The sequence below is a fragment of the Cyanistes caeruleus genome, chromosome 2 (assembly GCF_971803275.1).
Source record: "Cyanistes caeruleus chromosome 2, bCyaCae1.hap1.1, whole genome shotgun sequence".
Lineage (NCBI taxonomy): Eukaryota > Metazoa > Chordata > Aves > Passeriformes > Paridae > Cyanistes > Cyanistes caeruleus.
This window is the reverse complement of record NC_141702.1, coordinates 40,349,509-40,366,293: the sequence shown is the minus strand read 5'-3', so window position 1 is coordinate 40,366,293 and position 16,785 is coordinate 40,349,509. Positions and strand designations below refer to the sequence as shown.

Below are 16,785 nucleotides of genomic sequence, written 5' to 3'. Positions count from 1 at the left end.
AAACATCAATTTATTTGGTTTCTGACTGAATCCTATGCTTGATTTGACCCTGTGTGACACTTGGGAGTTTAGCCACTGTGGTCTTGTTTTTAGCAGGGTTTAATTAGTGTGTTTTATACATACATGTATGTATGATCAGCAGTCTCTTGAACAAGTGTCCCTGCATGTGTGTAATACCCACATTTGCTCTAGAGCCCTGGGAGCCTTGCTGATGCCTTTTGAATTGGAGTAGCCCCCAGTCACTTTTCTGCTGTGCTGATGGTCTCTGTGCTCAACAGGAAAGCCATGAGAGCACGACTGCAGCATTCCATGCTGCTGCCTGAGCACAGAGTCTGGTCCCTGGGTGGTCTTGTGGCTCTGGGTACTTGGCTTCTGTAGCAAGAGATTCCCCTTGACGTCGTTAAGCTGCCCCCTGTTAGGGAATGATGGTGACTTAAGCAGTTAAGAAAATACTCTAGGCTTTTTAAAGGTAAAAGTTCTACATGCTCTCTGAGAAGTTTTTAATTTGAAAACTAATTTAAATAATCTAGATAAAAGTTGTGTTGTAGTAGCATTTTTTCATGACATGGTATTAACAGCTTAAATCCCTCCACTATTCTTGGTAACTTTACAATTCTGTTTTGTTTTCTTTTTGAACAGGAACAAGGATGGTGAGCCCTGCATCTTTAAGAAAATTGCTGGAGTCTTGTAAAGATCTTTCTTTACTCGATGTGTCCTTCTGTTCACAGATCGATAATAGAGTTGTGCTAGAACTGAATGCCAACTTTCCTAATGTGTTCATAAAAAAGAGTTTCACCCAGTGACTCTCTACATATGCTGCTGTGGAACTCGTTTGACAGAGTTGTTTTCCTGTAAATTTGTGCTGATTTTTTTAAGGAGAATTTAAATCTGCTATAAAATAGTGGAAACTAGTAAGTATCTACAAAAATGGGTAAAATACATTTAAATGTATTATGTTAAAGTTGATATTGTACCTAAGAATTATTTTACTCTGTTAATTGGTGGTACTGCATGTTTTTAAGTACTAGCCATATGTCTGGCTTTAATGAGAAGCAAATGAATGTCTTCTTAAATGTCCCTTCACAGGGTGTTATACACAACAAGCTATGTTAATATCCAGGTGAAAGCAGAAGTTCAATATTTATCAGTAAGGAAAATATGGGTGCTTCCTTTTCATGTGTTTGTGTGTGTATATATAAATGTATACATATGTGTTTGTATATACATACACAGATATTGTAGCATTCTAGTTTGGTGCAGCATAAGATTTTATGATCAGCCCTATAATTAGTTATTTGAAAACCAGTTTAAGTGTGTATAAGAACAGATAGAAAAGGCACTTTATCTTCTTTGAGTTTTGGCAGTGAATTGTATCTGACACAGTTTTCTCCCTTCCTTCACCTGAAATAGAAGTAGTGGTGTTTTACAGTCCAGCCTAAGCAACACAACAGATAAATGCAAGAACCTGGACCACCTGAACTTAGAGCAGAAATGAAAGATAAAATTGACAACTGCTTCTTGATATTGAGATACAAAGTTTAAGCCAGGTACTTAATGTCATAACTGGTAATGTGTAAAAAACTCCAGAGTAGTTTTCTTTTTCAGGTTTCTGTCATGGTCAAGACTTGATTTGTGATACCTTTGGTTATTGTGCAGAGTACCATGGAAAGTAGAACTTCAGAGTAATGCATTAGCAGTTGTCCTTTCACTGGCATCAAATCTACTGTCAGGTGTAAAAACAAACACCCTTGTTCAGTAAAACAGCAATGAAAATATTATGGGTTTGAAACAAGGGCAATATGATTTGATAATTTTATGATAGCCAAACTTAGTACTGGATTTGTTTTGTTTGGGTTTTTGTTTTGTTTTTCCAAGAGGAGTGTAGCTCCAAGTACTGTTGCACTCCCTCTTTAAGACTGCTTAACCTCTGAAGAAGGAAAGCTGTGTTGATGGACAATTTCTGGAAGTTTCTTCCTTTTGCACTTTCTTGGATGAAGCTTTTCTCTTTTATTTCCTTGAATACCACTGCTAGAGTGTGTTGCTATGTACAGCTTTGGTTTAGAATTTTACCTTTTTAGCCATTGTTGATGTATATGGACCATAGAATATAGGCTGTCTTTTGATACTGGTTCTGTTATTCTTGTGTTGATGGCACTTACTACCTTCTGGAATAAGAAGAAAAATACTTTGCCTGAGAGAAGTACAGTATTGTACTGAAGATCAGTGACAAAGAACACTTCAGTTCATGCAGTAAATAACCAACTCCTACTAGAGGACTGCTGCAAATCGTTAAAAATGTGACAATCTCTGTGACTCCTGAATGACTGCTTTGAACTCTTTGTGCTGGTGCCAATACTTTATAAACCATGTCATAAAATAGCTACAGAACATTTATATGATTTTACTGAAAGACATAGTTCTTCAGATTTTTAAATTTTGCTAAATCTCTGGGGAATTCCAGATCCAAAGAAGGGCATGCACAGTTGGCTTTTTGATTTTTTTCCTCCACAGAGATGGCACTATGGGATTTCCAACTAGTTTATGCCATTCCATTTTTTTTCTTCTTTAGAAATCTAGGCATTGTCAGAGAACTTTATATTGATTTACTTTTTTTTCCACACTGAAAGATGTCAGCTTTGGTATGATTCTCTGTGAGACCTCATTTCTCTCAATCATGTTTGGGTTCATTTATTTTTCTCTGAAATTTTAACTTTTTTTAGTCTGTATTTTTCATTTGTAACTGAGTATTAAACATTATTCTAGTTACAGGAGAACACAGGTACAGATAATGGGAGTTTACAAAGAAAAGAATTTCAAAACAAATGTTTTTGTTGTAAAATTTCACTTCTCAGGGGTTGTTCTGTGTTTAACTCCTTTTTTTTTCTATAGAGATCAGTTTTGTTTGTTTTTCACTGTAAATAGAATGGGATGTGGATGAAGTGATAGCCATTGTGCCTTCAAACTGGTAAATTTGGTAGATAATACAGTTTAACTCATCAGTGAATCAAATACATGTTTTTGTAATCATGTACGTGTAAAAAATTTCATTCTCTATTGCTTTTTATGTAGCGTAAAGAAGGTTTAAATTGAAATTTTGTTCATACTGAAGGATTTTTTTCTTTCTTATGTTGCATCTTCTGCTTGAAATTGTTCTTTTCAGGAACTCTTTATTGTCACTTGGAAGATAAAGTGAAGTTGACTTTTTATTTGGGTTGTTTAAAACTTAGCTATTGCAAACATATAATTAATTCAAAGAGCAGAGAAATGATTGGAAATGAATTCCTACATAGCTGTGACTTCCTATTTAGTTGTAGGCTTCAACTTTCAGTTAGAGAGTAAGAAGCTCTTTTAGCTATGGCCTTATAAGTCCAAGAAGTCTTCCAGCAAAACAAAGTTAGACCAGACTTGACATTTGTAATACTTGTGGGATAAAGAAACAAACTTGCTTTTAGACCTTCCTTATATGTCACAAAGAAGCAAGAATAGGTCGCTGTCTCTTTAGTTCTGCTATCTTTTTACTTAAGTGTGTCTATTTATTTATACATATGTATGCATAAATTATATATATACACACATATGTTCATGTGTATATATATATTTTTTTGGATGTGTGTACATACATAAATGTATATGTATAAATCTCAAAGTGTTTCATGTAGGAATTACTTTTGTAAAGTGAGTGTAATAGCAAAAGATGTTTCCTAGCAGTTCTGCTTTCAACTGTTCCTTTACTCTACCTGAAGACTGAGTTCATCTCCACCCATGCAGCAGGAAAAGCCTGGACAGGAGATGTGCTGGATTTCCAATGTTGCTTTTCCAAGTGCCTTTTGGTTTGTCTGCTCATGAAAGGTGTTGCAGGGTATGAAGAGTGAATGCAAAGTCCGGTAACTACTGTGGACTGTCTCCTTGTGAAGCAGTTGTATAGAGGGAAACTTATATTCTAGTTTCATTTAATCCAAAATGAATTATATCAATTCCTCCATTCGAGCAATGTAATTACTCTTGAATTGTGTTGTCATCTCCATCACTAGACTGTCCCTCAGTCATGTTATCTAAATTCTGCTATTAAGGATATTAATTTTTTTAATCCTGTTGTTGGATTATCTGTCATTCTGAAGCTTTGTAAAAGATGTGCTTTGGCAACAAATATTAAAAAACATGACTAACATGTCCAAAAAAAGGGGTTTTCTCTGAACTGCTCCTGTTTTTAAACTAAAGGGGGGGCTTCCATATCCTCTGCATGAAATTGATGTGGGTTGGCCTGAAGGTAAAGATGTAATTCCTTGGGTAATTTTAAATGATAATTTTACTATTTAAAGCATCTTAACTCTTCAAGGCTTTAATTCAGTAGTGTACTTACTTGTATTCATAATTTTGAGCTGTCTGTTACATAGCTCTATGAAATAGATGGGGTTTCTGTTCTTTAAATTGTACACTCATTAAGTACATTAGTGAAGCCTGACTTATATAGAACAGTTTTGCGTGGGAGTTCGAACCTTATAATCCCCCATGTACTTGGAGGGCCAAGTTTCAAGAAAAAAACCCCACAAACAAACAGCAAAATCTACCTAAACCTTTGTATTTCCTTAGAGCTCTTATGCTAAGTTTTCCAGATACAAGATGTTGAATAATCATGGTACACAGTGAGTAGAATTCACCTCACTGAATGTTAGTTCTCTGAAAGTTAGACATCTACTTCAAGGGAGAAATCCGGGCACCTCTAGAGAGCTATTAATCTCCTATAGCAGACATTTAAGGAAAGTAGAATGAATCATGTTCTAGAGAGCCTCTCTGGAGACTGTGGAAGCTGTGATTTAGCTCAGGTTAGATACTAAACTGAGATTAATTCCATCCAGTGCTGTACTACCTGTCTTGAAAAACAAGATTGAAACAACACCATCCATCCTTAAACCTTCAAACCCTCCAAATTCCAGAGAGAAGCAAAAAAAAAAAAAAATTCTGACAACCTTGAGGAGTTTTCTTAGTGCCAGAATTTGCATTTGCAGAATTTGCCCCATGCCAGTGCCTGTGGTATATAATTTGTTTTATTTCATTACTTTGGCTTTTGGCTTTGGGTTTTTTTGGAAATGCATCCTCTTTCCCTGTTCCAACATCTCATGTACCTAACTGGCTGTATGTATAGTTCTGTAAATACATGAAGTGAACAGGCAAACATAATTAATGAATTCCTACTATTTTGGTAATCTTTCATATTGCTATAATTAAGACTGAGTAGTCTAACTGCTCTACTGTCATCAGAAATGTCACCCACTGTGCATCTGCAAAAATTGTGTGCCGAGTCCTGGTTCTTACTGTGTGTACTTATTGCATCTTACGGGATATATTTCCCATGTCACATCAGCAGGACTGCTAAATTTACAAAAACTAGATAAAATGTAGCATTTTATTATGGACTGTGGGAGCGACTTTATAGATATGATTTACTTGTTCATTATTGCTCTTTAACAATGATTCTGTAAGTTGTAGCTTTTGAAATTACTAGACTAGAAACCCTGGTTTAATGTATCTGCACATGCTGTGTCAGACATAGTCAATGGTTTTTTTTCCCAAATGAAGGCATTAGTCCTTCCCTGAGATGATGATTTCTGTGATTTTTAGATCTCTGACTTGATACTGAAATGCAAGAAGGTGCTCTGAAATAAATGTTACTGGGCACAGGACAAGTTGTGGTAACTGATGTTTGGAAGGGAAGAGGAATGAGTGTTGCACGTTACAGATCCTCATGAGCTTCAGAGAATGGCATCGGCAGGAAGAGTCTCTTTAAGAAGATTCAGCCTCTGTAATAGGAGGCAGTGGTGAAATTTTCCTTTTCAGCTAATGGACTGAATACTGTTCTTTTTGTTTGAGTTACATAGCTCTGGTTTCTCCTTGTCTTGTTTTCATTTAAGGATGGTACATTGTGCAGTTAGGACAGATGTCCTAAACTGAAAGGCATCCATTGTGAGGAATGAAATTTTTCTGTTCTGTGTTTTGTTCACCTTTTCTAAAAATAAAAGAATTAAAATATCCTCAACTATTTGAAAACTCATTTTCCTTAGATTTTGAAGAAATGCAAATATCAAGAAAGTTGAGAAAAGAAAAAGGGAATTTAATCAGATTTATCTGGAAATGCATGTAAAGGTAGCCAGAGCTATTTATAGATGTGAGGAAAGTGCCTTGTTCTAGATCAGCTCTTACCTTTCCAGAAACATAGCTTTCCACATAGTATCACATGCTCATACTTCTAAATCAAGATTTACCATTTAGGTGTTCTTAATATTGACCTTTCATGTGCATGTTTGTGCAGTAAGTCATGATGTCTCTTCATTTCATTTTTATCAACTACATAAAAATATTTTTTTCTTTGCTGTGAAATCATGTTTTTTGTTATTTAATGAAACTATTTCATTCATGTACATAGAGGTGCATATAAGACTTAATTGCTCAGGTTTTTTGCAGCTAGTCCTTTTCTGAGGACAAACTGCAGTTTAGGGGTAAAATGGTAAAAGTAAAGAGTAAAGTCTCTGGAGAAGGTTCAAGGGAAATCTGATCCAATGTATAGGTATACCTGATGGAGTGGAAGAATGAAGTAGAGGGAGCCAGATTCTTCTCAGTGATGCCCATGAACAGGACAAGAAACCATGGGCACAAACTGAAACACACAAGATGACACATTTTATGGCATTTACAGGTTGCCTAGAGAGCTTGTGGAGTGTCCATCCTTGGAGATACTTGTTGTCCTGGGCAACTGGCTTGAGCTGGTGGAGGCTGGACTAGGTGACCTCCAGATGTTCCTTTCCAGCCTCATCTGTTCTTTGTTCCATGATCTGAGGTACACCTGTGGTTGGTTTCTTTGCTTCATTGTACTAATTGCTGAAGAAGGTGGAGGGAGGAGAAAATAAAGAACACCTATCCTAAGGAACTTGTCATGTTGGCAACAGACACAAGAATCTTGTATGTTTCGTTTTTTTTGTTACTTTGAGCGGGAAAATCTAAATAGAACTTAACTGGAATCAAATTTTGGTAATGTTTTCAATGTGCAGATCAGATGCAGGGGTATCATAAAAACCAGACAACTGTTTTATGGGAGTATGATTGTCATTCCAAAGCCTGAAAGTTACACCAAGGACTAAGAAAACCCTATTTTTGGACATTGGCAGTAGTTTCTGGATAGAAACTGAGTTGTCTATAATACACTAGGAGTAGTTGAATTTGTATATCTTTAGTATTTGTTTACATAGACCTTACACTGAATTAGGATGGCCATGGTTTAGGTGACAGTTCCTCCTTACTCTGTTGGAAACTGAGTACAGCAGTTACCTGTTTGTAGTGTCAAACACACATGTTTGAGTTCAGGTGAGAAAGAGGACCAAGTTTATGAAAAACTGAGATATCTGAGTGTTTTAGGGAGGTACCATGTATAATTGTGGTGAGTTCCCATCTTTTGTATTTTTACTATTTTACCATTGTCAGGAGTTGTTGTCTCTGCTCACCATCAGAAGATGGGCTCCCTTTTATCAGACCTTGGTCTCTCCAGATTTTTCTTGAGTGCCACAGATTTTTACACATACCCACTGTTCTGAAATGAGCAGAGAAAATAGCTGGCTTGGTTAGGATTTGGAAACTAATGCTAGTCTATTCTTGAAGTTACTTTGGAATAGTTGCTAAAAGTAAATTAAAATAACTAGGAATTTATGTGTTCACAGGGAGATCTTGCACTTTCTTACTTAACTTTGGCATACAGACAATTACAGATGTCCTTCAGCTGTCATAGTAAAATCTGTGTGATGGTGATCTTCCTGGATTTTGTTAGTGAACATAAAGCAACTGCAGCTCTTCAGCATCTTTTGCATTCATGTCCTTGCCAGGCAGATGCTGGAGTTGGGGATTGTGGAGATTGGCCTGATCTCTGGAAGTGAGGTGTGTAAATTGCCTGGGGAAATTTCCTACTCACCTTTATTCATATGTGCTGATGAGAAGGAAGGACATCTCCAGACTTTCACATTTAAATACCTAAACCCACCACCTGGATTCATTTAAACATAATAGGTCTCTCCCTGGCTCCCCTCACATAACCAGCAACAAAATACTCGCATTATATTTATGATTTAATAATGTAAGCTCCATTTTCTGCCACAATATGAGTTTGAGTAATGTAACAAGAAACTCCTATTGCATTACCTTTTAAAGAAACTAATTTCTGTAAAGGTGGAAGAGCAGCAATAGAGGGAATAGTTCCAGACACTATCTGTAAATACCTGTGCTGTGCATGCTATGCCTGTAAGCACCAGAAGCAAGTTATGCCTTATTGTAACAAGTTGAGAAGGACAAAAGGGATAATTGCCTCTAAGCACATTTTCTGTAGCTGGAGGATATTTATATAATTGAATTTTAAATATCTAGAGTAGATATTAAAGTTAGGACACTAGTCTTCTAGGGTCCTGTCACTGAGTAGATAGGTTCTTCTATAGGGTAATTCAGATCAGATTAGTCTTCAATTGAGGTCTTGAATTGACCTTTGGAAAAGCAGAGGTCTGTGTAGACCAAATAAATTTTCTGTTGGAAGCTAGCACGAGTGGGTTCAGAGTAAGAGGTTGCTTATCCCTTGGTGCTCTCTATTAGTCCCCTAGTTTGACTTGCTTCCACCCAAGGCCACCGCTTGCTTTGCTTTGTTAGTTGAACTGGATCTCCCTACAAAATATCTTGGTTAAATCTAGAAAACTGCTTGTTTTCTAGTAATTGTCCTTTTGGTTGTTTGGTGTTTTTTTACCCTCCCAATTTGGCTATTAAAGCCAGCAGAAGGAAGGGGGCATTTAGCGTCAATTAAAAGAATAACAAGCAGCAGGTGGGAGCGTGCTTGGTTGTGCAAATGCTTTAATTCAAATTAGCATAAATGAGATTGATTGTGATCCAAAGCTTCTTAGTTTTTACATAGTTCATCTCAGTACTGTGCCACAAAAACATTCCAAGTGAAGTTGTTTATTTGCACCTCATGATGGCGGCTCAAGCCCTAAAGTGGAAAATACCACTGTGAACATATGAGAACATTCAGCTCCTAACTGGCTTCAATAAATTCCCCCCAAAAAATCCTTCCTTCCAAAGAGATGTTGGAAGGTTTAGATTAGAAAGGCTAATAAAAGCATATTTAAAGTATGGTGAAAGCAGTGGTTAGCAAAACTAAGCTGGAAGGAGGGCAGCAGTTCTCAGATGTGTTTTTCAGGACTGCTTTCCTGATCTTAAGCTGCATTGGCCCATGAAGCTAACATCCACTCCTTTGGAGTCCTAAATGTGGTCAGTATTCCAAGAGCTCTTCTGTATGTGCAGTCTTAGATTCCAAATCTGTTTTCTGTGCTCCTATTCAGTAATTAGCCCCACTTTTAGTTTTGTGCTCCTCTTAGTATACTAGCAGTGTTTATCTTAATAGCTGTATTTGTTTTTAATATTCCTCTCTGAGACTCATGCTTTTCTTTTATACTTAGGCAAGTACTTGATTACGTTTCAAAACAAGATTTTTCCTTTGGTCTGTGTTCTGCTTGACTGAGATTAAGCAGAAGGTAATGTTATTGGTGTAGTCCTTTTTGGATTTGGCTACTGTATCTCCTTTCTGTGTATAAACCCAAAGGTGTCTGCATTTGCAGACACAGCTTGGGCATGGATACCTGCCTTCTCCCCATTTGACGCATGTTTTGGGTTGAATTGAACACATACACACAAAACAGAGACGTTAGTCCTATATTCATGAAGAATTTAAATTATTACAGAGAAATCATCTAATGCCTTATATTGCTAATTCAAAGATAAAATCTTCCTATCTTTAAAAGTTAACCAATTATTTCTATTTAGGAAATTAAGCCTGTTTTCTTCTGCTGTGTTGGATAATTTAAAATGTCATAATACTGTGTTGTGCAGTTTACTCCATTACTGCCAGTATAAAGAAGTTGAAATTAATGTTCTCCCTGAGTTGTCAGTGTCTGCTAATTTAGAGATGACAGAAGTGTGTTAAAATATATTCAACCTATAATATTTATCTTGCTTTGCACTTAATTTGTTTCCCTTTAACTGTGTTGCAAAATGCCAAGTGTACATAAAATAATGAATAAATAAAAAATAAATTATTTGTCTACATTCATTGACCTTTTCTGCATTCCTTTTTAAAAACAATGTAATACAACACAATATGATGCATTCCCAGGAACAGTTTGGTTATATTTTTATCACTGTTCATTTTGAAATAGGACACCCTGGATGTTTTTTGGGATGTGAATTCATAACCTAGCTTTTTTTTTTTTTTTTTAATAGAAAAGTGTGTGTTTAATGGTTAGCTTCCTCTAGTCCTGTGAAAGCACATGGAACTAGGTGTATTACACAAAATAGATGCTTCACTGCCTGAAACAGTTTGTGGTACAGAGCAAGAGACAACAGATGTATGTAGACAGATGGGATATAAAGCAGAATATGGAGATTACAATGTACCAAGAGAGACCTCCAAGAAAAATATAATTGTTGAATTTCTTTCAAGGATAATTTCCTAGTCTAGTGCAAATTATGTTACCATAAGGTATTTCTTGATCCCTTTAATTATGTATGTACTGGTACAGTTACTTTTAAATGTGGAACTTAAGTAACATCATAAATTCTGAATTTAGCAAAAATGTTAAGAGTTCTGCAGCTTTTAAAGTGGGCACCAGAAGGGGACAGGTTATCAGCTGGACTCAACTTGTCAAGAACAGCCCACATGTTGAATTGAAAATGAGCAACTGTTTTGCTAAGAGTTTGTCCTCCTTTTGATGAGTTATCTAAAGTGGTTTTATGGGTTCCAAAGTTAATGTTCATTTAATCAGAACCCATTTTCTTCTGGACAAATTTTTTGAGTGTTAGGTTCTCCTGATAGTGCTAATTGTTCAAGGCAATTAACTTAACCAGATACAGTGCTTTGAGTTTTCTAACATCTCTAAAGAAACTCTTAATAAGACTTTTAATCTCCAGCACCTCCTGAAGGGTTCTGCTTTTGTATCACAGCTTTGCCTCAGGCCAGTATAATTTCAAATGTGCTAAAACTGTCTTCTAGCATCAGCTTAGAGCTGCTGGTGCTTACAATTATCCAGTAGTGTAAGAACAACTGGGTATTGTGCATCTGGACAAAACACAGCTGACTTTTGACACCTGCTAAAGTACAGTTTCAGGCATTGTTTCTGAAGGCCCTGTTTCTCATGATGCCTGTTTCACAGTATTGAAAATTCACACAAAAATCTGAAATGTGTCAGGTGTTTGTCTTTCCTCTGTGTGACACTTCTGATAATGCGAACAGTTTAAAAACCTACACAGATAAAGCCAGACTTCAAAATATTTTGGGATTTGTGGACTTTAATGCCTGAGAGTTTGTAGTACCCTTCTTTATTTTTTATTATTCTTCTTTATTATTGTTTGGCAGATGTGCATTATTATTTGGACAATTTAAGCAGTTATGTGTTCTCCATGCCCATACTTTTACCTGCTCTGTGTCCAGATGGAGGGAGGAAAGCTTAGTGTTCTGTGAAAACATTAAAAATGCAAACTTATCTCTGTTACTTTGCAAGGCAATTGTCAATCTTGACTGAAATTTAAACAGATCACTGCAGATCTGATACCATGCATGCTGCAGTTGTTTATTCACTGGTAAAATCAAGTGTCATTATATACAACATATGCAATTATTATTACAAATAGATATTAACATAATGCTCTCCCTCACAGGTTTTTAGAGCTAGAAATAAAAATGCCTTGATGTCATGACCAGGCAGTTTTGAACTGAAAAGTATCTTCAGAAGTTAAAATAAACACAGCAGCATTTTTGTAGCAAGGTCATGTCCACCCCTCTGGATGCAAATGCACAATTTCAGGTCAGACTTCAGGCCAATAGGTCTCTAAATGCAGCTGGAGCCCAGTGGTGCAGTCTCCATCATTTCTTTGTGAAAAAGATGAATCATGCATAGATTCAGCCTTCTTAAGTGGCTACAAGCTCAGGGCTCAAAGTGCACCACAGACAAAATATTAAAAAAAAATTTAAAAAATTTATATAATAGGTGTTAAATTGTCTGTATTTAAAAACTACACTGAATGTGATAGAAAGATGTGACTGGCAACCTACTTAGGTTATCTTTTCTAGTACTCATGTCTAATAATAAATATTAAATTACTGTAGAACAGAAGGCCTAGCATAGAAGAATCTAGAAGAAAATCACTGTGTTTGGGATAAACTTCAGAAAACTTACTGTGTGGTACCTCTGTTTAGAGAAATCTTCATTGTGTTCTTGTCATCGTTTCTGCTTAGTAGTTGCAAAGGGTTTGTCTGCAAAATTATCTGTCACAGGGAGGGTTCATTGAAGGTGATGACATGCTACTTTCAACATACGTCTATTTTTTTCCCCCCATAACATTCATGGATAGACTTGATAAAATGCATTGCAGTAACTTTCATTTCCCCAGCAGATATCTTTTCTAGGAGCCCTACCTAGTGCATATAAGATGCTCCTCTTTTTAAAGTGATTGTGGAAGGGACAAAAAAATGGTGAGACATAACCTTCAGGTGCCCCAGATTATGTTTTTATTAGTGCTGTGGCTGCTGCTTGACCCAGCTGCTGCTGGGGAGGAGTTTTAAAACTGTTCTGATTCATTTTCCATTTGTGTGTCACACAAATGGAAAATATTCTAGTATTTACTGTATCTGTTAATAATAAGACTCATGGAGAAAAATGTTACGCAAGAGCAAATCACTATCTTTGAATTGGCTAAGAGAAAGGATTTGTAAGATCAAAATATTGTGGGCACTGATCAAACTGAGAGATCTACAATGCTGGTCTGCTTTTTTTATATCTATACTTTTAAATAATTCAGTCTTTTCAGAGAATTATGGCAGCTTTCAAGTTAAAATATTGATCGATGAGTGTTCTGCTGCTCTCCAAAAGGTATAGAGACTTTCACATCTGTGTCTCCTTCGTTCTTCGTTCGGCAGATCTTTGTAAAAGAGGCACGGGTTAAGGATCTCCAGCTCATGATCGAGTGCTGTCTGTCACCTGATGGGAAGAAGTCAGTTTTGAGGGGGTGGGGTCACAACCCCTCTTTTTGCCTTTTCCTAAATATACAGTCCTTAGGCAGTTTTTACATCTTTCATTTCCCTTAAATATTGTAGGAGACTAAGGGAACGCATACCATCTCCTCTCTCTTTGCAAGGAAGTACACATACTGCCTTGCTCCCGAGCATATCTCTTTCCTCAGAACAGCGCTGTCTCCTTATAAAAAACACTTTTCCCCAGAAGTCTCCTAAAATAATGAGCTTAAATTTGGAAGAGTGAGGGAATTCCAGCTTCTTGCATCTTTCTGTCTGCTGCTGAATGATTCATATCTGTTGTGGCTCTGTTCACACACAACAGCAGGATGTATCCAGGAAAGGCAGAGGCTGTTCCCTCTGGCCGAGAAATAGCAATGCTATATCTTGTCTCAAAACAGATATGAGAAAATGGTCCATATTCCCTTGGGATGCTCTTCTGTACTGGGTAACAGGTTGGAATTGTAACATTTCAATGAGGCTGTTATTCGTGTTTTACAACACTCACAGCTGCTGCAGCCGCTGCCTCTAAGGACTCCTGCAAACTCCACAGTGTGTCCTTCTTACCCCAGACTCTCTGGTCACTGCTGAATTTTACCTTAACTAGAAGTTGTTCAGCACATGTAAATGATGGGGCTTTCTCCTGCCCATAACAGCCCGTGGCCACGTAGGCTGAGTGTTTAGGACTAGCAGGAGCCTGCTACACCTAGCCTTATTTCCTCTGCTGAGAGTTAGGTCCAAGTCTGGCGGTACAGCAGTGCTGGAATGTGGGAAGCCTTGGATTCAGGCCAAGGGGAATTAACTGAAGGTGCAGCTGAGGTTTAGCTGCTGGATTATGTGTGTGTTCTCGGGGTAAGCCCCCTTCTGCCCTTTCACTAGAGATACAGAGGCAGGAGAGCAAGAGTCACAGTACTGGGCCAGGCAGGGGAGAGGGAGATTGATTTCAGCCTTGTGGGTAGAGCCTGTGGGAAGTGAAGGGGTGTGAAATTGAACCTATAGATGTAAAACCCCAAGTGACCTGTCCCCTACTGCGGTTGGGCCTGCATTTCTGAATGGCCAGCTGGAGAGGAGGCAGGACCAAAGCCGGAAGGACTGAAGGCCTCTCTGCAGGTCCTCTCAGACGCTCATCTCTTGGCTGGCTACACAAGGCATGTGGGCAGGCTGGGTTGTCTGTCCTCTTTCTTGCTTAATTCAAAGAGCAAGACATGCATGATTAAATGAGGGACCACTTTAAGCTAAAGGCCTCGATTCCATGCAAAATCAAAAACCTCTGGTTTGGGATATGATATATATACTGAGCATGTACACAAAATTAGTATGCAAAAGGCCAGTGTTCTCCAGCTCCTCAGACCTATTAGCAAATAAATCAATCCTTACTTATCATCTACTTTAGGAAGGGTCCTTAGAACACAGCCAGATTTTCCCTTTAGAGGCTGAACCTTTGTTATGATTTTTGCCTACTGTGAGCAGAGCTATCTCCACAGGTAGTTCGGACACAGACTTGGTCTGTAGCTGAAGATGTAGCCATGGCTTACCTTTCCAATTCCTGCTGTACCCACAGCATTTCGTTTCTGTTATTTGTACAAGTCCAGCATTGATGTTCAACTGGAAAACAGGTTATTTTCTCCCATGTCTGCTCAGTGCTACAGTATTGGCTGTCTGTAGTGTGATTAGCTCTGTGCAGAATGCTTATTTCTTTCTAAAACTTAATCTGTCTTGGGTGTTTTGTTTTGTTTTGTTTCAGCTCAATTTGCTTGTTGAGTTAACAAGAGACTCTGAGATCGTGATATGTCACTTATCAGTTTTCAGTGCAATGAAGTCTGCTGTAGCAGAATGTCTGAATGTCTTGGGTTCTTGATATTCACAATATTTTAACATTTTCAGCACCTACATACACAGCATGGCAAGTGGTAGTTACAAACCAGCAGCACTGAAATAAACACAAGATGTAAACCTGTGTGGTCGTACCAGCCCGTGCTGCTGCGGGGCCTGGGCCCATACAGGGCCGAACTCCTGACACCTCCCAGAGGGCCTGGGGAGGCCATCGTGGGCCTGGGTGTAATGACAGCACTCAGCCAGCACAAGAAAGGCCCTACTGGAGACCAGGGCTGTCCCCAGATCTCTCTTCCTGTGAAATGGGAGATCCATCCAATGGAAGGAGAGTTTTGGGGTTGTTGTGGGTTTTCTGGAGGCGTTTGGTGACACTGGTCTGGCACATGAGGTGGTTTGCCTTCAGCAAGACCAGAATTCAGCAAGAACAGGACACCATTTGGTGAAATGGCAGGATTTGAGTCCCCTGCCTTCCCAGAAGAAGGGAGACTGGCAGAGGTGTGCTCAGGGTCCCAGGACCTGCCCCTCTCCCGCTGCCCCGGCTGTGCCCTCGCTTGCAGGGGGATGTGCGGTGTGCAGGGAACAGCTCCTGGCGGCTGTGGATACCAAGCTTACCTCCCTGCAAGCTTGAGGGCAGGAGCAGGAGCCACAGCGCTCCCACACAGCGTGGTCAGAGCCCCACAGGTGTCCCCCTCCGTGGGACCACGCGGGTCAGCTTCTGCGCCACCGAGAAGTGACAGAGCTGTGTCCTGTTATCCAACATGCCTGAGCTGGGAGAGGGATGGCCAGTCTGAGGGACTGCACACTTCCCCAGCAGGAGGAGGAGGGGAGGCAAATAGCATCTCTCCCAGTTTTCAGGGGCTTGCAAATAAACTATGGATTTGCTGGGTGGTGGTTTTTTGTTGTTCTTTTTAATCCCATCCAGACGACAGGACAAGCAACACTTTTAACATGGGATTTAAATGTTTCTGTATGTATATTTAAAACAACAATAACAACAACAATCCCCCCAAAAACCCCCAAAACCACACAAACAATGCAAACAAACCAAAACCAAACCACTAAAAAACAAAAAAAGGAAGGGAAGACGACAAGCGTACTCACGACTTTGTCATCCCCCTCCCAGAGGCACCACGGGCTCCAGCGACCTCTCTGACGGGTGTCCCTGAGGCCGTGCTTGTGCGCAGGGAGAGCGAGGGCTCTGGGAGCGGGGAGGGGACGCGGGAAGCGCCCCTGCCCTTCCCGGGGGAGTCCCCGTGGCGCCGCCGGCCGCTGGGGGGCGCCCGCGCTCCACGCGCGGCCCCGGCCCCGCTCCCGGCCCAGTCCCGGCCCAATCCCGGCCCCAGTCCCGGCCCCAGACCCGGCCCCAGTCCCGGCCCCAATCCCGGCCCCAGTCCCGGCCCCAATCCCGGCCCCAGTCCCGGCCCCGCTCCCGGCCCCAATCCCGGCCCCAGTCCCGGCCCAATCCCGGCCCCAATCCCGGCCCCAGTCCCGGCCCCAGTCCCGGCCCAATCCCGGCCCCAATCCCGGCCCAGTCCCGGCCCCAATCCCGGCCCCAGTCCCGGCCCAAATCCTGGCCCCAGTCCCGGCCCAATCCCGGCCCCAATCCCGGCCCCAGTCCCGGCCCAATCCCGGCCCCAATCCCGGCCCCAGTCCCGGCCCAATCCCGGCCCCAGTCCCGGCCCAATCCCTGCCCAAATCCTGGCCCCGCTCCCGGCCCCAATCCCGGCCCAGTCCCAGCCCTGCTCCCGGCCCCAGTCCCGGTCCAAATCCCTGCCCAATCCCGGCCCCAGTCCCGGCCCAATCCAGGCCCCAGTCCCAGCCCTGCTCCCGGCCCCAGTCCCGGCCCCAATCCCGGCCTCAATCCCGGC

General features: G+C 40.3%; 1 protein-coding gene and 1 long non-coding RNA gene across 2 annotated transcripts in view; one reads left to right on the top strand and one right to left on the bottom strand.

The window, feature by feature from the left end:
• Positions 1 to 6,034, top strand: part of FBXL4 (F-box and leucine rich repeat protein 4) — a 60,863-nt gene extending 54,829 nt beyond the window's left edge. The window contains exon 9 of the mRNA XM_086876608.1: positions 640 to 6,034. Within this exon, the coding sequence (XP_086732734.1) occupies positions 640 to 803 (164 nt within the window). The 3' untranslated portion in view covers positions 804 to 6,034. The remainder of the gene's footprint in view (positions 1 to 639) is intronic.
• A 1,430-nt stretch (positions 6,035 to 7,464) lies between these two features.
• Positions 7,465 to 16,116, bottom strand: LOC147654744 (uncharacterized). Its single transcript, XR_015283050.1, has 3 exons — positions 16,019 to 16,116; positions 12,252 to 13,052; positions 7,465 to 7,579 (listed from the first exon to the last, which is right to left on the bottom strand). It is a non-coding gene; the product is annotated as an uncharacterized LOC147654744 (long non-coding RNA).
• Between the last annotated feature and the right edge of the window lie 669 nt (positions 16,117 to 16,785).